The following is a 23,794-nucleotide window of genomic DNA, read 5'->3' as shown; positions in this document are numbered from 1 at the left end:
TCTTCTTCATGTTCTGAAACCGTATCGACAACACCATCCTTCTGATTTTACACCTTCCGAGAATTCCTGTCTGGGGTGTTTATTATCTAACAGACATCACAGAATGTACAAACTGTCAGCAGGTTATACGACGTAGATCCCAGAGAAAACACAGGAGAAAATTCGCACCACCAAGTCGCAAATCTTAAAAATAACTGCTGGAAGTTTTGCCTGTCTGTGAAAACACGACGAATGACAACGTTGTACTTGTTTAGCAGACACGTGTAGCTAAACACTAGTATGGTGAACATCCTTCATTTATAGACGACAGTTGTACTTTCGGAGAAACAAGCTTGTGTGTGATGGAATCCAGGCAATTGGCAGTAAGGTTGTATGGGAAAATGTATCAAATTATGAGAGTAGTCGACATGTTTGAATGCGTACCTGTCACAACCCCTAGAAAAGCTACTCCTACGATAGTGCGGTCGTCCAGACGGGAGATGGATGCTGTCACTTTCTAACAGATTCCTGTATTAGGGACTGCTCCTATCGGGGAGACTATTGTTCCTATTGGGAGCTACGGTCCTGAGAAGCAAACGATAATAGTTTACCGTCTGTCTCCGATTATAGACGCATGAAGACGAGCAAGTACTTGGTTTATTGTGAAAGGAGCGCGATGTTCAGGCCGTGGAGATTAAGTTACTGTCAGATTCAGTGTATTAATCAGACAAGAGCTGAAAGATCACCATGAACCAGGTCCTCCTGACACGTTGTTTTCTGAACATGTGCGAGCGCAACACGTTTTCTTGAATGTATCTATCTTTGGATTCAGAGAAAAATAGGACACGCAAAGGTCCCGGGGTAGAATAGGCCTTCAGCAACCCATGCTTGCCCTAAAAGGCGGTTGTGCTTGTCGAAAGAGGCGACTAACAGGATCGGGTGGTCAGGCACGCTGACTTGGTGGACACATGTCATCGGTTCCCAATTGCACAGATCGATGCTCATGTTGTTGATCACTGGATTGTCTGCTCCAGACCCGATTATTTACAGACCGCCGCCATATAGCTGGAATATTGCGGAGTGCGTAAAACTAAACTCGCTCACTCACTCACTCACTCAGAGAAAAATTGGAAGATCGAATATTAGGAAGACGAAACTGGTGATCTTATCACTTTCTTTCACTCTTGGCGGTTGAAAATTTGGGGAGGATGGTACAAAAAAAGTCGAGTCAGGGAAAAATGCTTTTCGTCTTTTTCTAGTAAAATGGGTAGATAAAATGGACCTTTGCAAACGTTCCCAGGGTCATTAAGGGAGAAATAGCACCAATCCTTCCGGAAAATGTACTTTAAATTTGAAGGAAATGGAATCGAATTTGGGAGAAACAAAACTTACACAAATCAATTAAAAAGTTTATGGGGCATTCGCATTGACTCAATGTCTCAATGTCAGGGTTTCCACCTCATTCTGCCACTCCAACAGCTGACCACAGAATCCATCACAACAACCTCTACCCGCCAGCAGCAGGCCCATCAAATCTAGCAGAAAACATCTACTCACCAACACCTGCCCATAGAATCCAGCAAACAACATCTACCCGCCAACAGCTGCCCACAGAATCCAGCGGACATCTACCCACAAACAGCTGCACATAGAACACAGCAAGATAGTCCCTACCCACTACCAGCTGCCCCTAGAATCCAGGAGACATCTACCCGCAAACAGCTGCCCATAGAATCCAACAAACAACATTTACCTGCCAAAAGCTACCCATAGAATACATAGATGTAAAGTTCAACTCAACTCACCTCAATAAAATCCACACCCCATCCCTAAAACCTAATGCTGTCAATGTAAACTAATCTCTTGGCCATGAAAGAAAGAACACCAGCAGATCCAACAGATCACTGTTGCAGCATATATTGTCACCTCAGCATTGATACCATCAGGCCATGATAGCTGGACCATAAAAGGACACAGTATCTATCCATGACCAATAACTGTTTCTGCTCCTGCTCAAAGACAGGTGATTATATTTAGCACCACACAAGTCGGTTGACTTGGTCTGTCAATCCTTCATGCCTGTATGTTCATTATAGATGATCACATAACTCCCAAGCACCTGCAGTGTGTGTTAACAAGAGCCCCTTCATAGCCAGTATTCCGATGTTGACTTCTACCCTTCTCAAGCAAGTGGATCCAAACAGGGTTTCTGTTAATGATTGCCAAATGTCATTTTTTGTGACAGTTTTATGCAGGTTAGGTTTTCTCCATCCGGAAATAATTGACAATACAGTCAGAAATGTAATCTTCATAACTGAATGGATAAACAAGTTACTTGTGGGTGTAAAAATCTTGTACATTATTCAATATGCAGGCCTAATGCAAGAAAGCATGACAAGTTTCCCATGCACAGGAATGGATTCACAGGAACTGGCTGACCTTGGTGTAACATAATTGGCTGCAATTTTTGCTATAATATACTTTCACTGTGTCAAGAATCAATACAGTAAATCATCAACTCAAAAACACAACATGTTCTGTCATGTGTCTGTGAAGAACATCACACCATTAAAGATCCAACTTTCCAGAAAAATCTTGTATTTCAGACCTAAGCAAAACTTCCAAAGAGATCTCAGTAGACACGTGAAGCTAATTTCCTTATTTGACCATTATGAACACTTGATATAATCACTGTTTGATGTAATCTGTGTACAAAGGCTAATTTTACACCAACATTGGTACAACGGACTCACACAATCTTACAAATATGAAAAGGGAAATGCTGCTTTTATTAACATCTAATGTTGACTTACATTCATGACACACAGTTTAAGTCAAAATATGAAATTGCTGTGGCTGGCACCTCATCTAATTTTCATAGATATTGAAAGCTTACGAAATGACTGTTCATATATTAACGAAAAAAATGTTTGGATATTGTTCAATGTTTCAATTTGTATACCAAACATTTATAAAGTTTGCAAAAACAAACATAAGGAATACTTCCCATCAGTTGGTTGCCAGAACATTATTGCAACTGAAGATAGAATCTGGATATTGGAAGCATTACTACACTGGAAAACTAGTAGCTGAGAATACTAACCATGTTTGGACGTATTGTATGTTTGTCATAAAAACATACAGATGAATTTCACTTGTGACAAAAAAAGTAAATAAATGAGATAAAATAAAGATTGCGAATCCCCATAATTTCACATTGCCAACTGCACATTTAAATCTCAGAATTTTGTTCAACTAAGGATACAGGTCGCTTATCGAACGATCATATCGCTATTACTGGTTTGTATTACAAGGGGGTAAGTGCAGTAGTTGGAACAGAGAAACAGACTCATGTGATGCCTGAGTGTTACTTGTTCAACCCTACTTGTTCCCGCTGTTTCATTTAATGTGCCTACCCCCTTAAATGTGCAGTTGGCGAGGTAGAATTATGAGGATTCGCTATCTCAATTTCACTTTATTCAATGTATCTTTTTATTTCAGGTGAAATGCACTGGTATGTTTTCACTGCAGACAGAAGGTGAGTAAAATCAATTTCTCAAAGACAAACATCTTAGTGCTTAAATTACATTTTATTCTATTCTCAAAAATGAAAACTGACATGTGACAGAATACTACATAACACAGTATGTACAATGTTTCTGATCAACCTCAGACTTGGTTACTGGACTTGCAAGATCTGGGCCTCCTTTCACAAAGCACTGAGGGATCATAAAGGGTAACTTTAGTCAATGTTTGAAATTCCCGCCTACCAAATCATCTAGAATGGTCTGTTTTCATCTCGGACAGTCTAATTTCAAAAGCCAGTCTGGTGGTGTGGTAGATATTTTTACTCCTAAGCTGCCTAACTGGCTAACAATATACTTTTCATAGTATCAGCGGACAGGTTCAGATAGAATCAAAATCATCACAGAAGACCTAACTTCTTACCCAGGTCAAAAAAAGCTTTGAAGAGTGCTGTTGTGTTTCCACAGCATTTAGCTGCAGATGATGAAATGGTTCCTGCTGCTGTAAAAATTGCACTCCCGACTCAGACAATGACTCTGATTTGTCTGATCTTGATTGTAACTGTGAGGCAAAAAATGAACAGATTTAAAAACCAGGCCATTTAGCTTACATGCAGTAAAGATAGTATTCAGAAACCTGATTATTTTCATTATTTATTGCTGAAAATCGGACAGGCAAGTTTGTATCCAGACTGGTAATATTTTCAAGTTACCAGTCCGTTTGTCTGGCTTAAATATTTTGGGAGTTTTAAACACTGTCTTAGTGCAATGTTACAGAATGGGAATTAACTTGGGTTAACCTCAGTAAAAGTTGCTTCATGAAAGGAACCCTTGGCCATGAGTGGACTCTGGAGTTTTACAAGTGGTCAGTGTGACTGCAACCACATTCTTAAGAAACAATATCTGAGCCAGGTGTAGGGGTAGGTTGACATCCCTCAAATCACCTTAGATTTTTATCAAACACAGGATGGGGATCAGGGCCCCAACTCACAAAGAGTTTGTAATGCTACAACAGCTTAGATCCGTGTAAATTATGGATCGTAACAAACCCATGATCATTGGATTCTGGCTTAAAAAAGGGAGAGAATTACTCCATGGTACACTGACACATTAGGTTCACTTTAGCTCTTGTGACGACAAATTGCCCCTGCAAGACCTACATATGGTAACACAGGGAGCTGCAGGCATCAGATCCAAATATGGCAAAAGACTGCTGGACCATCGGACATATAATCAGATGTCAGACACTGAATACTGCTGGAATGAGGCCCATATGTGATCTCCATGTTTCTGTTCCAGAAGACCAAATTCCTCAGCACCCTCCTGCAACATTGATGGAGGCACAGGCTCTCCGCACACACATCTCCTGCAAATGACAAAGGAAAGAAGGAATTAATGGAAGACCACCTGAACCAATCCTGTCATTGATATTGAGAGTAATAATCCACCTGTCAACCAATGAACTATGTCCCTATGTTTGACCACACCATTTATCTGGTTGCCTCCTACAACCAGCATTGATCCACCCAAAAGGGCTTGTAACGCTAAAAACTGCCATCAAGGTATGTACTGTCACTAACATGGTCACTATAAAAGGGAAGGGATGAAAAGAGGTCAACACACTAGGTTCGTTTCATGTCAAATTCAACACTGATCACTGTATCTATCACAAAAATTGATGCTGTACATAATAGCTAGGGCCTTTGGAAGCTAGAAAAATTGTGATTTCGTGACTCACCTATTTTCTTGTTTATTACACAGTAGATAAAATTTACATGCACCAAAACATGTTGAATTGACGACACATGTAAGCATGCTGATCGCCATTCTTTTGAAGACACTTACACCTTACTGTCATAATGAGTTTACATATATTCATTCATCGCAAACTGAATTGTGTCATGCCCAAGTGTCATTGATGACACTGGCCTTGACCTGCTCAGTGCTGCACTAAACAGAGCCAGGGAGCTCATTGGCTAAAAATGAAATATGTCCCATCAGATTGGTGACTCTTTCCAGTCATTATTAGAGGATAAAGATCCTGTGTATCAGGCCAAATGTTTCCCCTGGCCAAACCTTCCCTGGGGAAACTTTATCCTAGCCCAAACTTTCCCCAGACTAAGAATATCCTCAGACAAAACATACCCAGGTAAAGTTTGGCCTAGGCCAGATTCTCCATGCAAAAGTTTAGCCTGGTTAAGAACTGGGCAAGATGTTTGTCTTAAGAGACAATTATTTTATCAGGCTCACTGACTTGGTTGATATGTGTAATCACATCCTCACTGCGTAGATAAATGCTCATTATGTCAATCACTGGATTGTCCAGTCCAGACTTAATCATTTACATACTGCCATCATATAGCTGTAATTTTGCTGAGTGCAGCGTTAAACAACAAACAGGAACACAAAATATTATTATAGGAAAGCTCAGAATATATATCCTGTGATTTTGGCATATAAACATGCTGCAGCATCTTACCCACGTGTCCAGGAGGGACGTCAAAGAGAACTTGTTGGGCATCTTCAGGACAGAGTCATTGAGGTTCTTCTGCACATCCTGGGAGAAGGAGCTCACATCTGAAACAGAGACCATTGTTACAATAGTCTGACTTCCCCAGTTACACCACTGACATCATTCCATTGCCAGCCTGGCCCCAGCCAGACAGAAGTCATTGTTACAACATCATGACTTCCTTTGTTACATTGTCCTCCTGACAGACTGTCCTAGCTGGTGGACAGAAACCATTGTTACAACATCATGACTTCCTTTGTTACATTGACCTCCGAACAGACTGTCCTAGCTGGTGGACAGAAGTCATTGTTACAACATCATGACTTTCTTTGTCACATTGTTCTCCTGACAGACTGTCGTAGCTGGTGGACAGAAGCCATTGTTACAACATCATGCCTTCCTTTGTTACACTGACCTCCTAACAGACTGTCCTAGCTGGTGGACAGAAGCCATTGTTACAACATCATGACTTCCTTTGTTACATTGTCCTCCTGACAGACTGTCGTAGCTGGTGGACAGAAGCCATTGTTACAACATCATGCCTTCCTTTGTTACACTGACCTCCTAACAGACTGTCCTAGCTGGTGGACAGAAGCCATTGTTACAACATCATGACTTCCTTTGTTACATTGTCCTCCTGACAGACTGTCCTAGCTGGTGGACAGAAGCCATTGTTACAACATCATGACTTTCTTTGTTACATTGTCCTCCTAACAGACTGTCCTAGCTGATGGACAGAAACCATTGTTACAACATCATGACTTCCTTTGTTACATTGTCCTCCAAACAGACTGTCCTAGCTGGTGGACAGAAACCATTGTTACAACATAATGACTTCCTTTGTTACATTGTCCTCCAAACAGACTGTCCTTTAACAGACAATGTCTCTGTCAAGTCCTCAAATCATTGAAGGTTGAGTTGGTACACACCACATGCTGACATTTACAACAAGAATTTGGCATTTCACAGTCTCATTACATCCAAACAACGTTCACCCAACATTCCCAACACAACACCACACCGGGTTTAAGTACTCTCCTTCATCCCAAACACTGCACACATGGCCCCAAACATTAATTGATTAAAAAGACTATACACTCCTCCTGCCTGCTACAGTCACAACTACATCAAGGCACAGCAGCAGTGCCGACTCTGGCATGAACTCATTGTTGGCGGTTGTACACACCCGTCATCCAAGTCTGTCATTAGCCACTGTTTACACTATCATGTCTGGCTTTGTTTTACTTAGAAATAATAAACTATTTTTTGTCATTTATATTTTCAGCATGTTAACTATCTTCTAGGTGAAAGTGTTCATCTGAAAGGACCTAATTCTGTTGCATGTCAAAAGTTTCAAAATAAATTGTGAAGACATTTTGCCTACATCTTAACATTCCCATAATTTATGAGGATGTCATATCATATGAACTTCATGTCACAGAGACTGTAGTTTGAGTTGGAGAGTTACCTGGGCAGAACTCATTATTTGAGCTGAATTTTAGTTAAATCACAACAGAAACCTAATTTTGAAAGAAAGCAGAACTAAAACAAGCTATAGATTTATAAAATCAAAGATGCAGACAAATCAATGAACACAATTTGATCAAATCACCACTTCGCTGAACCTGACATTTACAAGGGAGGCAACATTGAAATAGAAGGTATGTACATACACACTGAATCAGTCATGTGTCAGTGTGTCCACGTAATAGTGAGTGGTCAGGACTTATAACATACTAAAGGTCACATGCGTAAAACACTACTTTGCAGATTCTGATACCTTTCGGCATGCACTTACTGAAGTGACTGACTGAGTAAGTTTAGTTTTACGCTGCACTCAGCAATATTCCAGCTATATGTCGGGAGTCTGTAAACAATGGAGGCTGGACCACACAATCCAGTGATCAACAACATAAACATCGTTCTGCACAATTGGGAAATGTTACTGATGACATATGCCAACCAAGTCAACGAGCCTGACTACCCGATCCCGTTAGTCGCCTTTTATGGCTAGCATGGGTTACTGAAGGCCTTTCTATAACCGACCTTCATGGTTCATTTACTGAAACAAATCATCAAAAATGCCTATTCAACCTATGAAATTGGAAAAAAAGCTTGTGAAATTGCAGTTCAAACAATTTTATTAATCAGCAATACATTATATATATAACATGAATAAGTGATAACTGTGTTTTAATTATGTTTGATATTTTGGTTGCATGTGACCTTTAAAGTTTTATTGATGCGTTAAACCAAAAGTGTTGCTGATGCCATGAACAAATCAGATATATTCAATGCCACAGTCCATCTCCAAATGAAATCTTTTAGCAAGAACAAACTACTTGTAATCTCCAAACATTAAGTCAAAGTTTACTTGCTCCTCATATTCCGAGTAAGAGTGGACAGGTGTTTTCAGAGCTGTGTGTTATTCTGTATGACCTCAGATCATCTGCTGTTACATGCATATCATAAATCTGACAGTTCTCAGACACATATTCAGACAAATTGAGTTCCTTTACAGAGAACAGTAAGGTTTAAACATGGATCATCATGTATGATACTACATGACAAAGAAATTAGAATACCCCAGATTTTTCCACAAATCAATATCAAATATTAGGAATAAACATTGGTCATTAAACCTCCGCTACTACAATTTCTGTTCAAAGTAGGAGATATTTATGATACAGAAACACACTTATCTCACAATCTCTGTTTTATTTGCAGCTGTTAGATTAGTCAAACTAAATTTGTAGGCACAGCACATCAACAGTTTACGTGTTCCAGGTGATCAATCATCTTCCCAGAACAAACTGCTTGTGTGATAATGTGCCATCTAGTGATATATCACCTCCTGTCTATCTGTAGGTCTACAGATTACAACACCTTAAACCTACTGGGAAACCTCTCCTATCTGGTTATTTATGAGGATGTTTCACATAATCATACCTGATAAAGAAGCTATTAGGAAAGGTTGATGCATTTCAAAAACACAGTATTTTCTGATGCTACAATAAATGATAAAGTCAGATTCAAAGTGCAATCCACACAGATATATAGGCAGACAGACAGAGTGACAGACAGATTATCTCTCTCTCTCTACCCCTCCCCCCCCCTCTCTCTCTCCTCCTCTCATTTCACACACACAAACACACACGTAGATGCAGACAAAATACTCAACACAATATAGTTAAGGACCAGAAACATTTTACAAGATATTTTTTCATAAAGTTAAGTCTGACCTTACCATTTCATTTAAACATCCCCACTAATCACAACAATCACAATGATTTAACTTGTTTTGGCTCAGTATAAATAAAAGCATAGAATAGGCAACTTTATAAAAAAAAGTACTTCACTTGAAATATCATCATTTCTGTGATATTCCTGATAATACAAACAAATGTTTCATGTTGATCACTGTTACATGTCGTTATCATGCCAGTTGCCTATGTATTTCACACATGTAATAACAACCTGCAGCTTTACTGCGATAGGATCTGTCGGATCGTCAAATACCAGTTAGTCTACAGGATGTGTTAACATATCGTATTCCCTCCTGGAGTATTATATATGTATTGGCATTTGGCTATCTTGTGCCCGATCAGTTGTGCCCAGATGAAATTGGGGAGGAATAACTGCCACATGTTGGCTATTACTGATTGACAAGTATTAGATGAGCCATGACCTGACAAATGACTTCAATTTGCATATATGGCAATGCCCTCCGGGACATTCCATTTGAAACAAGAGGGAAACATGTTGTCGTCTAAATACTGAGAAGTTCAATTTACTTGTGTGAATCATGTTTTGATTGTTACATCATACTACTGGACACATGTTAAACAGAAGCATCACTGAGTTCACGCTACGGTCAGCGTGTATTGCACAGGCTTAATCTCTGAACTACCTCTACAGTGACCGGGGTAGAATAGGACTCATGTCATCAGGAACCCCAACAGGAACACCAATTGCACAGATCGATGCTCATGTTGTTGGCCACTGAACTGTCTGGTCCAGGCTCGATTATTTACAGACCGCCGCCATACAGCTGGAATATTGCTGAGTGTGGCGTAAAACAAAACTCACTCACTCACTCGCTTTAACCAGGAGGCTTTCCCCTTTCACCATGAGGCTTTCATCATGAGGCTTTCATCATGAGGCTTTCACCATGAGGCTTTCATCATGAGGCTTTTATCATGAGGCTTTCATCATGAGGCTTTAACCATGAGGCTTTAACCATGAGGCTTTCATCATGAGGCTTTCATCATGAGGCTTTCACCATGAGGCTTTCACCATGAGGCTTTCATCATGAGGCTTTCATCATGAGGCTTTCACCATGAGGCTTTCACCATGAGGCTTTTATCATGAGGCTTTCATCATGAGGCTTTCACCATGAGGCTTTCACCATGAGGCTTTCACCATGAGGCTTTCACCATGAGGCTTTAACCAAGAGGCTTTCATCAGGAGGCTTTCACCATGAGGCTTTCACCATGAGGCTTTCATCAGGAGGCTTTAACCAGGAGGCTTTAACCATGAGGCTTTCACCATGAGGCTTTCACCATGAGGCTTTCATCAGGAGGCTTTCATCAGGAGGCTTTAACCAGGAGGCTTTAACCAGGAGGCTACCTCTGCATCCCCGACCCAACAAAGAATATTTATAACATTCAGTGGATACAGTGTATGACTCAAGTGCTTCTGATAAAATCAGACTTTACAGAATAACACCTTCAAGATTTAATGTTCTCATGTCAATACATTCTTCTGCTGCTTACACTACACATAATCTTGAATCATGACACTAAACATCATGTATTAACATTATCAAATGATCTTCATGAAGTTGCTTTGCACCAGCAATTAATTTTTTACTGCATTTTATGAAAACAGAATGTTTATTTTCTTCAAAATATGAATGGCAGTGACAAAAGCTACATCTTGTATTAAAATATCAGCAAGAATAAATGTTTTAATACACACAACTGTCGCGCATCTCTCACAACAGCCTCCATCAAGAACTTTCATCAGTACCATCTGATGGACCTTAACACCACTATCTATATATGAGTTCTGTATGTGAACCATGCTAATAGTGGTACAGAACCTGTTGGCGATTCACATCACACGCAAGTCTGACAGGCCAGGTTTCGCTCACACAGATCCACAGATGATTCACACACTGATGGGGATGATCCCTGAAGGTGGCATTGACTCGGCTGCTGAACAGAGGTGTGTATATTTATCTGGTTTATATCAGGACACTTACAGACAGTGGGACCTACAACATCCCATGGGCTTTCACCTCACAGGCAACTGCTTCATCACCTGGCTACCCAGATGGCTTGCTCCATCAGCATGTTGATATTCAACATGCTTCAGGCCACAGTCAGTGTTATGTAAAAAACATCAAAAGCTGTCAGTCATAAACATATTTCATCTTCAAGATAGAAATCATCCTGCTCAGAAAGACATAAATAGTAATAAACCAAACTCACATGCTTTTCATTTTAAGCTCAAACAAAGAGTAGTGAGTAGAGTTGGTTATCGCTCACAATATGTAGATCAAAATCAGAGGTCAGTAATTGATAAATAAATTGCTGTGTTACCAGTCCTGAAGCTGCATCAGTTAAGTAAAGCCCTGCTGGTGTAGACATATGCTGCTTTTATAGTTCATGTCAGTTGAGGTGCCATGCTGTAGTCCAATAATGGACACCCACTCAGACACAGTATCGCAATGTATCAAATAATGATCAAATTAAACATTCTGTATTTGCCCAGATAACCAGTATCCATCTAGACCTGGACTTTATCAGTTCAATGCTGAATAAGAACTAGGTGAGCGATTAAATGCTGAAAGAGAATTTTCTGATGTTTTGTTGTCCTTCTAAGCCTTTGTAATTTTGATAAATGTAAACATTTCTGTGGAAGTAAATGATTAACTTATCAATATTCATTTCTGCAGACATTAAAATTTACAGCAACATCTGCATCACAAAATGTTACACCATTCTTAAATATTGCTTCAATGGAGTTTTCAATCTTGCTGTCAATGTGAAATCAGCACCTCTACACCATTCACACTCCTGGCTTATGTTAAAAGGGGCTGAAGGTGTCAATTATAGGGAGCCAAACTTAAACGTAGGCATAGGCATAGATTCTCTGATTAGTGATGTGTAAATCACAGACACCTCCCATGGATAATTGCAATAATAATAAACTGATTGATACATGACGAATTTGGAATAGGCGTATTACCACAACGCTGTTTGACATACCTCAATGAAATGCTATTACTAACAGCTTGGTGATTCCCCTCTAAATGATACCCTTGATAGAAAGTACTGACAAGATTGGTGAGTTACACCAAAGTCCCATCAAAGTTTTTATTTCCCAGTGGGTTGTGACGGAAGTGTGTGATACCCATCTCCTCTACATCATCAGATGAAGTACGTTATCTCATTCATCAACATCCTCATCTCATAACACACATGATGATGTCAATGTTTACTCCCCAGTAATGCAAATGGCTACTGATCCATTAGAAGCCCTTCTTTCATGTGGCAACTTAGCAGATATAAAAGCACACAATCGCAGCTGTTTTCACATTGTAGCAAAAGATTTCAAGTGGCATTCGCTTTGATTAAATCTCAAGACAACTCTTTCAGAGGATGAAGAAGTCAGGATATTTAATTTGGCGTTAAACGTCTGTTCCTTCAAAGTACAGGGGTGTAGTAATGTGTTTATACACCTCTGCTGGAATAGAAGTGGATGTTATTTAATACGTATCTGATCCCTGGTTAGATAACAATCATGTAGTGCAGTGCTCATCAGCTGGGACACTCATCTCTCATACAGAAGTCTCAACCATCTCAAAAGACATTTTAATAAAAGCGGATGATGTTCTTGGAGTGAATTGTTTTTAATGCCATATTGAACAAAATTTCATATATGTCAACTTGATTAGGGAGGAAAGCCAAAGCATATTCAGGTCCTAGATCCTAACCATTTTGATTAAGCAAAGAAATTGTGTTGACAGATAAACAAACAAACAGTCTTTTTCAGAATTTATTTACACAGAATACAGGAACTACTTCCAGTGAAGTTAAAGACAAAGTTTTATTGGACTAAGTATTACCCTTGGTCCCTTTTTCTAAGAAAACATACAAAACATTAGTTTCTTGATCATAAACAAAGAATTAAACTCCATAAATTTACTGTCGGCATATCACTAAAGCTTGCTGATGAGAGACACATGAAACTGTTGTCAAGTAAATAGGTAACATTATCTTCAGTTCTTTGTGACAATGTTAATAAGTACTAATAAACAATGTTGATAAGTACTAATAGACAATGTTAAAAAGTACTAATAGACAATGTTAAAAAGTACTAATAGACAATGTTAATAAGTACTAATAGACAATGTTAATAAGTACTAATAGACAATGTTAATAAGTACTAATAGACAATGTTAATAAGTACTAATAGACAATGTTAATAAGTACTAATATTTCAGATAAATCTGGGATTGGAGGTCAAGTTTTAATTCGTCTTAATATTTTCTATCCTTTCTTTTTTGTGGGAGAAAATATAGAAAAATATTAGTTTCTGGTCATAAAGAAAGAAATCAGTTCAGGAAACTTACTGCTGGCAAACTAATAAAGCTCGCTGACAAGACACTTAAAAAACTAAGACGTCATTGTAATGGGCATGATCATCTTCAATTCTTTGTGACAATGCTGATATGAATGGTATATTGCAGTTAAATCTGGGATTGCCATATGAATTTGATGAATAGTTAACAGAATCTGATTTTCTTCTTCAGAACCAGCCCTGAAAAACCTACTTGAGTCTGAGAGACTTGTGCCATATCAGACATAATTACTGTCACATGATTTAATCAAATAGCTAATCATTTAGTCCAGTTGGAGACAGTGTTTGCAATATTTTGATTCGCCAGATGGCCATCAGGGCCTACTGCTGCCTGCAGGCTTGACATCTACAGGCCCTGAATGAAATGTGCAGGCCCATTTTGTTAAAGTCAAACCAATAAAAAAAAAGGTAGACACTGTACACAATTTCACACTGTTTTTACAAAATCAACTGGCAAAGCCCATGGCACAGAGAGAAAGTTTTAATAATGTTAATAACAATTAAAACAAGGGAAAGACTAAAGTTGATAAAAAAGGCCTGATAATTCTCTGAAGGCAACAAGAGTCTGTATATATTTCAAACTGCCGTCCTGATGCAAAAACAACCAACACTGGGCCTGCGGAGCCAGTGATTATTTCAAATGCTGGTTGGAAATAGCCACTGTTGGCAAGTTTTGGTTGCATTCAGCAATATTTCAGCTATATGGCGGGAGTCTGTAAATAATCAAGTCTGGACCAGACCATACTGTTAACAACCACATGACACATGAGAATCAATCTATGCAACTGGGTTGTTGCTTGGTGACAAGCGTTATGACTTTTCCCTGACTATTTAATCCCAGAAACGGTATTGTTCATTTGAACAGACGCAGAAAACCTAAGCCAATGCAGGGAGTGTACGATGAGCCAATGTCATGACTCAAGGATTTAACTTAACCTAAAGCCTGTACCAGTCCAAAAATGTCTAAAAAGTCTGAAACTCTGCAAGCCCTTAGATTATCACTGACAAACCCATTGCCAAGTTGCATCTAACCAGAAAACCTACCAAATGATGTTAATGTCAGTCTGCAGCATTATCCAAATGTCTGAAGCCTTAGGTCCTGTAAAATTGGTTAAGACAAAGAGCTAATAAAATGTCATATCATAACACAAAAAATACCAGAAACAATGCCATGGGTCAGGTTCTGGATAGCAGACTCAAAATCTTTGGCACAGACATTTTTACTGTTGATTACAGAAGAAATATAAACACAACTATAAAACTGTCTCCAATCTATATCCATATCAAATCTATGCATGACCCACATATCTGTAGCGAGTTAACAAAATGTACTTCACGAGTCAGTAAACCATAACCCATATAACAGCATTTTTTCCCATCATCTACCTTGAGCATAAATCCACAAAACCACCACCAAAAGCACAGCACAATTTCACACAAGACATCCTGCAAGATTTAGGTGATTCCCCTACTCCCCTTCTTTTGCGCGTGCACGCATGCACGCATGCACACACACACACAAAAAAACAACTCCAATCCCTCATCTTTCCTCTATCCTTTGTTTACAGTAATTTGGGACTAAGACTAAGTAAGAGTCAACTGGCATCCCTGAGACTGCCTTCATTTTCCTGAAGCTAGGGGAATATAGACTTGCCACATTTTTTAGACTTGCATGGGCTTTCTTGGATATATTTACTTCAGGGTCTGTATGACAGACTATGAAATAACATTTAAACAGAGTTCAAAATTACGAGATGTCCCAGGATCCTGGCATCTAAAAATCTTAATATGAGGCTTATTTCAAGAACCTTTAGTTTGGCTTTTTAAGCTGAAGTCAACATTATCCCAGCCAAAAGTAAACAAGAGTCATCAGAAGATGACATATCTACCCGGCCCCTGGTCCCCACATATTTGAAATATATTTTGATAAGTCATGAAAACTATAAATGCCATATATCTGTAAACAGAAAAGGCACCATTTGAAGATCTCTCTCATATATCTACCAGGATCTGTTGAAAGATATGAAATGGTTTTCCAGTTGTGCTCTGGAAACAAAGCCCATCCCTCCATTTTGATACTAAGTCAGAATTGTTTCCATTGAAACTAGGAAAATGATAAATCACAAAAATCTGTAAATAGTGAAAGGCACCACTTTAGGGTCTCCCGTACACATCTGCCAAGTTTTGCAGAAAGATATCTAGAAGTTTTTGAGTTGTGTTCTGGAAACGCAGCCCATCCCTCCATTTTAACACTAAGTCCGAAAAGTTTCCATGGAAACCCAGAAAATCATAAATCACAAAAATCTGTAAATAGCAAAAGGCACGTTGGGGTCTGCCACATATATCTACCAAGTGTTGCTGACAGATATTAGGAACTTTTTAGTTGTGCTCCAGAAACGAAACACACCTCTCACTTTTGAGACTATGTCTGAAACGTTTCCATGGAAACAAAAAAATAATAAATCACAAAAACCTGTAAATAGCAAAAGGCACCACTTCAGGTTCTGATTGATATATCTACCAAGCAGAAAAATATTGAATGGTTTTGGAGTTCTACACCGGAAACGAAGCCCACTCCACCATTAGACAAACACCAAAATGTTCCATGGAAAAACAAAAAAAATAAAAATGCCCAAACTCAGTAAATAGCAAAAGGCACAACTATAGGTTGAGACTATCATATCTATCAAGTTTGGTATAAAAATATTGAGCGGTTTCTGAGTTATGCTCTGGAAACATAATGATTACAGATGGACGGATGGATGGACGGACAGACAAGGCATCGACTATATCCCCTCGCATTACATGCCGGCTGGATAATAATCAAATCAAGACAAGACCATCCTGTGTTCAATAGCATGAGCATCGATCACTATAACTGGGATGAAATGTGTCAATGAAGCCAGCAAGTCTGACCACCCAATCCCAAACCACCCAAAACCTCTTACAACTAACACGGGTAGCTGAAGTCCAACTCTTCACAGGTCAACTAGATCATCTTGACTTCCAGCTTAATTCAAGCCTCTGAAGTTGAGTATGGGAAACACATGACAAACACTGCTCAGCACTGCATCACTGTCTGTATTTTAAAGTACATCCCTCTTCCACTGGAATTCTCAATACCTAGCTAGTATCATCACCAGTGAGACTGTCTGCAAAACCAGCGCAGACATGTCTCTCTACATGGCCTCACAAAAGCCTGATGTAGTCTATCTCCGGATTGTTTGTTTTTATTTTCCATATAAATATACCATGATTTATCTCTACAGCCTCTGAAATGAGCTGGGAATGTTAACTATGAAATGCACATGTTGCCTTCCCAAGCAGGAAATCTGCTGCAAAATGCGAGACATCTGTTTGAATGAGAGTACACGAGGTTCAATGCAGCTTCTAACAGTATTGGGGGACAATCTCAACGTTCCTAACAGTGTACCACTTTGTTAGTTTATTCATTTGTAACACTGGACTCAGCAATATTCTAGTGATATGGTGGTGGTCTATAAATAATTAAGTCTCCAATACACATTCCGGTGATTGATGTCATGAGCTTCAATATACACAATTGGGATAAGATGGCATGTGTCAACCAAATCAGTGAACCTGATAGTTGCCTCTTATGAGAAGTATGGCTTGCTGAATTCTTAATTCTGAATTCTAACCCAGGTTCATCACAGGTATATATCACCATGACAGCATATCATTCTGACAAGATGCACAGAGACTTACAAACAGCTGAGTAAGCAACTTTGCTCTTCTGCTTAGATAATCCAACAATATCAGAGTATCAGGGTCTCAAACCTGAGGCTGTTTTCATCACATGGCTGAAATAAGGCTGATATGTTGAAGTTACATTTAATCATCGTCGATACAGAACCAGGGGCATTAGAGTGAGACTGAGTGAGTGAATAAAATTTTATACTGCTTTTAGCATTATCATGGCTAGGAATGGGCTTCACACATTGTACCATATCAAGACCCTTGGCACAAGACTACCCCACCACAGCTCCATGAATATAACATTGAAACAATGCTGGCAAACAAGAGCAAGTACCCAAAACTGGTGTGGTGCTGACATGACTGCTGTTGTTTTAACATCTGACAGCAGAGCCAGACAGTTATCAGAATACAACATCAAGGTGGACAGCAATGATAGAGCAACTGGCAATACAACTCTTCACTCTCAACACTACCTTAAATCCACAAAGCATGCGGAAGTGAGTTTATCTCAAGACACAACTGAAACAAACTTGGTCTAATGAGGCTGAAAGAAAATGTTCCATAGGATATTCTTAAGTGCTTTAAAATCTTTTGTCATATACAAAATAATTATTGTCAGTACTTCACAATCCTTTGTCATATACAAGATAATTGTTGTCAGTGCTTCACAATCCTTTGTCATATACAAGATAATTGTTGTCAGTGCTGCACAATCCTTTGTCATATACAAGATAATTGTTGTCAGTGCTGCACAATCCTTTGTCATATATAAAATAATTATTGTCAGAGACCAAACAGTCTCAGTGAACTCCAAAAGCAAATTCTTCTGGGAATAAACATTAAACTAATGAATATAACAACATGAATGAATCACTTAATATAAGTTACTTACTTTTGTCAGTGGTCAAGGTAGAGATCATAGGAATTTAAACTCTTCAAATATTTGTAATGAGTTGTACATGTACAAGGATCAGTTGAAAAAATCACAAAACATTTCAGTATCTTGATTTTTCTGTGGTTATTGAATGATATTGAATGAATATATTGTTAAAATACAACTGCTACAAAGATTCAACGTTCAGAAAACAATACTATGTCATACAACACCTGTCTATCAAGCACCAAAACAATTTCTGATTTTATTACATTATTTACCTGTATGGCTTGATCAAGATGTTAATTTTTCAATGATGCTGATTTAGAAAGTTTTGAAACATGGAACCTTAAAACCAGTTCTACATATCATTGGGAAAATGCACCTTTGATTTTTGCTGTATTCACCTATATAGGCCTGAACTATTTATGCCGAGGTGAATGTGAGGAATGAGTGAGATGAGGTAAACGTGAAGGATTACTAGTCAACCCACATGTGCCAGAAAGGCACCATAGGGAAGTTATGATGACTGTATGTGTCATTGTTGGATCTAGTTGTCATAGTTACACATATGTGAAGGGATGAGTTTACAGTGCTGCTGTCTGGAAAATTGTTACATATTAAACCTGGAATTCGTTAGAGAAAAAAAATCTAGGACAAGTAGAGTTGTTTCAGGTTGTTTTTTGGTTGGTTGGTTAAAGGTCAATGATCTAGCTCGATGACGGTGGTCTGTATTTATAATCAGCTCTTGACCACATCATACAGTGATTGACATCATCGTCACTCATCCGTTGAACTGGGATTTTTGCTGAACTTTCAGATATTTCAGGAATATTTACAAAGAACTGATATCATGAGGGGTTCCTTTGGGTGTTTATGAAACCCTCGTGGTGTTATCAATTCTGCATAAATACTCTAGACAATGACAAAAATTAAAACAAGAACCAATCTGCAACCCTAAGAAGCTTATGTCAAGCCGCGTAGTGTACAACTCTGTGGAGTCCACTGTCAGTCATCAGGGCTGTTGAGTGACTATGGTTTCATGTCACTTTTAGCAATATTCCAGCAATATCACGGCAGGGGCACACAGGAAATGGGTTTCACACCCTGTACCCATGTGGGAACTGAACAAAGGTCTTCAGTGTCACAGGTCACAGGTCTTCAATGCTTTAAACACTAGGCTACCCCACAACCTTATGAAAGCTGCTGTCTTTCCTGTATTAATATTAGTGATTACTGATAAGAATCAGAGTCATCCCATTTCTCAAAATGTTAATATTATCAATGATGGACGCCAAAAACTTTAAGCAATATTCACTCACTCACTCATTACAATACACCTCTTATCAAACTTGATGCCATCTCCAACTCTGTAAGACACAAGAACAATGATCTTAAAGACTATAAGATGCAGCAATAATGATCATAAAGACTTTACTGTAACCAATAACACACATGACTCTAAAAAGATGCAATTTTTCCCTGTTTCCTATTCTCTCCCTTGTTTCACACGTTGTGTCTCAACCGATACCACTGCTGCTATTATTAAACAGATTCTCCTTGAAGGAAGACTAAAGAACACAGTATAAAGGTCCTAGATTTTGATGTAATGAAAGTTAAGTGTGTAATTGGAACACTGCCCTTGTGTAAATTTGTACTGCCAGATTTTCACACCAAAATTAGAAATAGCTTGCGAAAAAATTATTCAATTTTCTCTGAGAACTCTTAAGCTTAATTTAATCCCCACTGCAATATGAATGATCTGCATGATTCAAGATAAAAGGGATGTATAATTGAATATATCAGGAAATATCTTTAACTTACTGATGCATATTACCACAAATTCCTAGCATCAGTTTGGCTCCATGTTATTGCTGATGGCAAGAGATAAGAACAGTGCCTAGTCTGTATCTGGGAGGTCATCCCCCAACATTTACACTGACCTGCTTAAAGATCACATAATATGGAGTGTTTTCCTAACATTTCTAGTTCCCTTAGGACTAGGGACCAAACATGCTATAGTTAATGATATAAAACACAGATGCCAGATGCATGTTTTGTCAAACAGGTGGTGGGGTGTTGGATGTGGTTCATGGTGCGTTGGGTGTCGGGCATGAAGTGTGGGTGTATCTTTCCGAAAGGTCAACAGGGGATATTTATGGATGTAAAATTCTTTTATTAATAGGAAAGTGACACTTCATAGGATAATCTTATTCCTCTATCATGTGAATTAAAGCTAGTTTCCAATTTGATTAATGCAAATAAACATGTTTGACCAGATAATCCAGTGATCATCATCATGATCATAAATCTACACAATTCTGAAATGATGACTGTCAATCAAGACGATGAGTCTGATCACCCAAATCAGTCGCCTCTTATGACTAGTACGGGTTACTGAAGATAATTCTAACCCAAAACTTCACAGGGTGAAAGCAAAGAAGCAGAAAGGGAATACATGTCTTTGCATGTGAGAACTAGAAGAAATAGAATATGAATGCTCAACAAAGGTAGACAGTAATTAACAACAATAACTGGCATCAGAGGAAGCTACAAGAGTTCCCAGACATCAGGAAAGTCCAACAAGGCTTGGAGCATGACCAGGAACATATCTCCCTTGCTCCATCCAGCCAGCTTCCATGTCTGTCAGTATCATCCATCACTAACTAATTACCTCCCTTGCCCTCTTTCAACCAATCAGTGCGTATTACCTATCAGCACTAAACTGCACCTGGAGTTACTCCTGGCTTCCATTTGCCCATTGCTTGTATGCTTTGAAATTTTGGGGAACAATTTTCACCAAGTTTACTTGTGTTTTTGTTTCATAAATAGTTAATCTATATGGATTACAACAAACGACAACTGCTTTCACTTACATTTTCTCATTTTATATTTCTGTGTCAATGGATTTGTTTACCATACATAAGCTGTATTTCTGTTTCACATATAGTTTCCACATTGTTCTCTTGGAGAATCCACATAAAGCTTTTTGGCAAAATACAACACAAGGATGTAGGGTACCAGCAAATGGTAAATTCAGACCAAGATAATGTGACATCTGTCTGTTGATTAAGTGTAGGGTGTTGGGTTTGGGTCTCATATTAGTTTACTCTGGCACCGAATCACGTGCACTCATTCACTCAGAAGAGGTTTTTCGATGACAAAAGCAACTGGAACATCAATCTAAGGGCCACAACTCTTGACTTACAATAAATTGTCTTGCCCAACACCCATCTCTCCTCCAGCACAAGGCAACCATTCCAAGCACAAGGCAACCATTCCAAGCACTTGACCTGCACTTGTTAGCAGAATAACAAAACACTGGTGTGTAATATTGCAGTTTAACCAATCCCAACTAGTCCCACTTTTGAATGTCAACTTTACAAGGATTATTGACATTAGACAATATTCTTCTATAGATATCTTCCAAATGGTTGTGGCAATTGTTTTGGCATATGTCATGAAAAGGTGAAAAGTCAAGGGTCAGGAAAACTCATAACAGAGTTTGTGGTTACGTTTTCTCAAAAAGTAATACCGTGTTTATCATTGAACTAGGTAAATAACTGGAGTCTGCTAGTGGTCATTAAATGTCAGAGGTAAAGCTTCATGGACTATAACGGTGGGGTAGCAATTGTCTATATATACCTGCATCCCTCCACCACCAACCATACTGTCCTAGTTCAACCACCACCACCACTTCCCTTGCCCTACACACACATACACACTCTCATCCCCATAAACAGTGGGTCGAACAATTACCACCCCACCCCTTCCCTCCCCCTACACCCCACTACACACACACTCTCTCACCCCCATCGACTGTGGGTCAAACAAGCATCACACCACCCCTTCCCCCAATGCAGTGACACATACACCATCCCCTCCTCAACACCACACATCCTCCCTTTCCAACAGTGGGTCAAAACAAGCACTATACGTTCCGTCCCCTACACATACACCCTCCCTCCCACCATCGACAGTGGGTCAAACAAGCACCCTACCACACCACCCCTCTCCTCCCTCAACAACCCCCCTTACCCTACACCTCTCTGGCCTACATCAACAGTGGGTCAAACAAATCCCTTGAAACAAGAAACAGCAGCAGACATGTGCTACTTCAGCTCAACTATTTCCAATTTGTTTACTGGCAAAATAACTGTGCTTTCTTTGTGAATGTCAGAGAGGAGGATGATGTTAAATATAGCTGTACCTGTTCACATGAGCATGTGTTCCTGAAAAGACAGCTGGCCATAGCAGGAAGGGGGAGCTCTGGTTACTACTACAAACTTAATACATTCAACGGTGTCAAGTCACTTAACACCGGAATGTCAGGGAGCCATCCATGCTTTTTGTATGGAGATCCATGCTTTTTGTCATAGACACGCTAAGAAGTTCAGCTGAATCTCTGCAAAACTTTTGTGCCATCAAACTAAGCCAGAGTAATAAACTGATTAGGTCTATTAGTTTCTTGTGTGAGAGAAGAAAAACAGACCACATTTAGAACTCCTGATGCTTCTTATCAGTAGCTGGACAATAAATATTGCTCACTGTACATCAATAACTATCACCAAATACACAAAACTGCCACAATATGTGGTATTTTTAACTTTACAACAATAGCAACAGTAGAATACAGAAAACTGCCAAAAAGTGTGGTATTTTTAACTGTAATACCAGAAACGTTTCTCCTGTTTCTTTAAAGAGACGAAAAGAATAGGATAGGATAGGATAGAGTAAATGATCATGTGTTTCAATAGACATATTTTTTTCCACTAAGCCTTTACATTTTAGTTAAAAGACTCAAGAGGTTTTTCTTTGGGGATGTCAGTTCAAAGAACATTTCTTTAAATATGGACAAAGTAAACTGCTAAAAAAGATAAAATTGATCTAAAAATTGTCATAATTATTTATTAAAATAAGTGTAGTTGGAAATATTCCTCATTAACAATGACATTTGCAGAATCTTTGCATGATACACACTCTCTAAAACAATTTCAAAATTCAAGTTTCAAGAGAATCAAAATGACAGCTGAAAACATCAAAGGAACATTTGTAACAAATAAAACTCCATATACAAACAGCAGGGACTTGCAATGGAGGCTCCCGAGATATTTGTTATGATACCAGGTGTCTTGGCTCCAAACAAATTAGTATGTTTCACTTACAGTCTCCTGTTCAAGAATGAGACAAAAAAAATTCATTCACATATTTCTTGATGAATCATGAAATGACTGTTTATCTCTGTTACAGTACAGGGTTGTGGATTTTGACTTATTTTTTTTTACATCAACATTTTGGTGCAGTATGCAAGCACCTTGGTCAAAAGTGCCTTTGTGGGGTTTTTTTCAGCTATATGCATGAATATTTGATGCAAGGAGAAGATAATGACTTACCGTAGCCCTCGGAGCTAGTGTTGCATTGTGGGCTGGACATCGGGTAGTTGCCTGGAATCATCACAGAGATCGGAGGCACACTTGGAAGAGACTTGTCATCTGCAATATCAGATATACTCAGTCACTAGTAGAGAGTGGGTGGGTC

At 38.9% G+C, this 23,794-nt stretch overlaps 1 protein-coding gene across 1 annotated transcript in view; it reads right to left on the bottom strand.

Moving 5' to 3' along the window:
* Positions 1–3,550: 3,550 nt before the first annotated feature.
* The window catches only part of LOC137255971 (mediator of RNA polymerase II transcription subunit 15-like), a 54,919-nt gene continuing 34,675 nt past the window's right edge, over positions 3,551–23,794 (bottom strand). The window contains exons 15-17 of the mRNA XM_067793595.1: positions 23,650–23,748; positions 5,983–6,080; positions 3,551–4,869 (exon numbers count right to left, since the gene is read on the bottom strand). Coding sequence (XP_067649696.1) covers positions 4,816–4,869; positions 5,983–6,080; positions 23,650–23,748 — 251 coding nt within the window. The 3' untranslated portion in view covers positions 3,551–4,815. The remainder of the gene's footprint in view (positions 4,870–5,982; positions 6,081–23,649; positions 23,749–23,794) is intronic.

This window comes from Haliotis asinina, chromosome 1 (genome assembly GCF_037392515.1).
Source record: "Haliotis asinina isolate JCU_RB_2024 chromosome 1, JCU_Hal_asi_v2, whole genome shotgun sequence".
Lineage (NCBI taxonomy): Eukaryota > Metazoa > Mollusca > Gastropoda > Lepetellida > Haliotidae > Haliotis > Haliotis asinina.
This window is presented reverse-complemented; position numbering and strand designations above follow the sequence as displayed.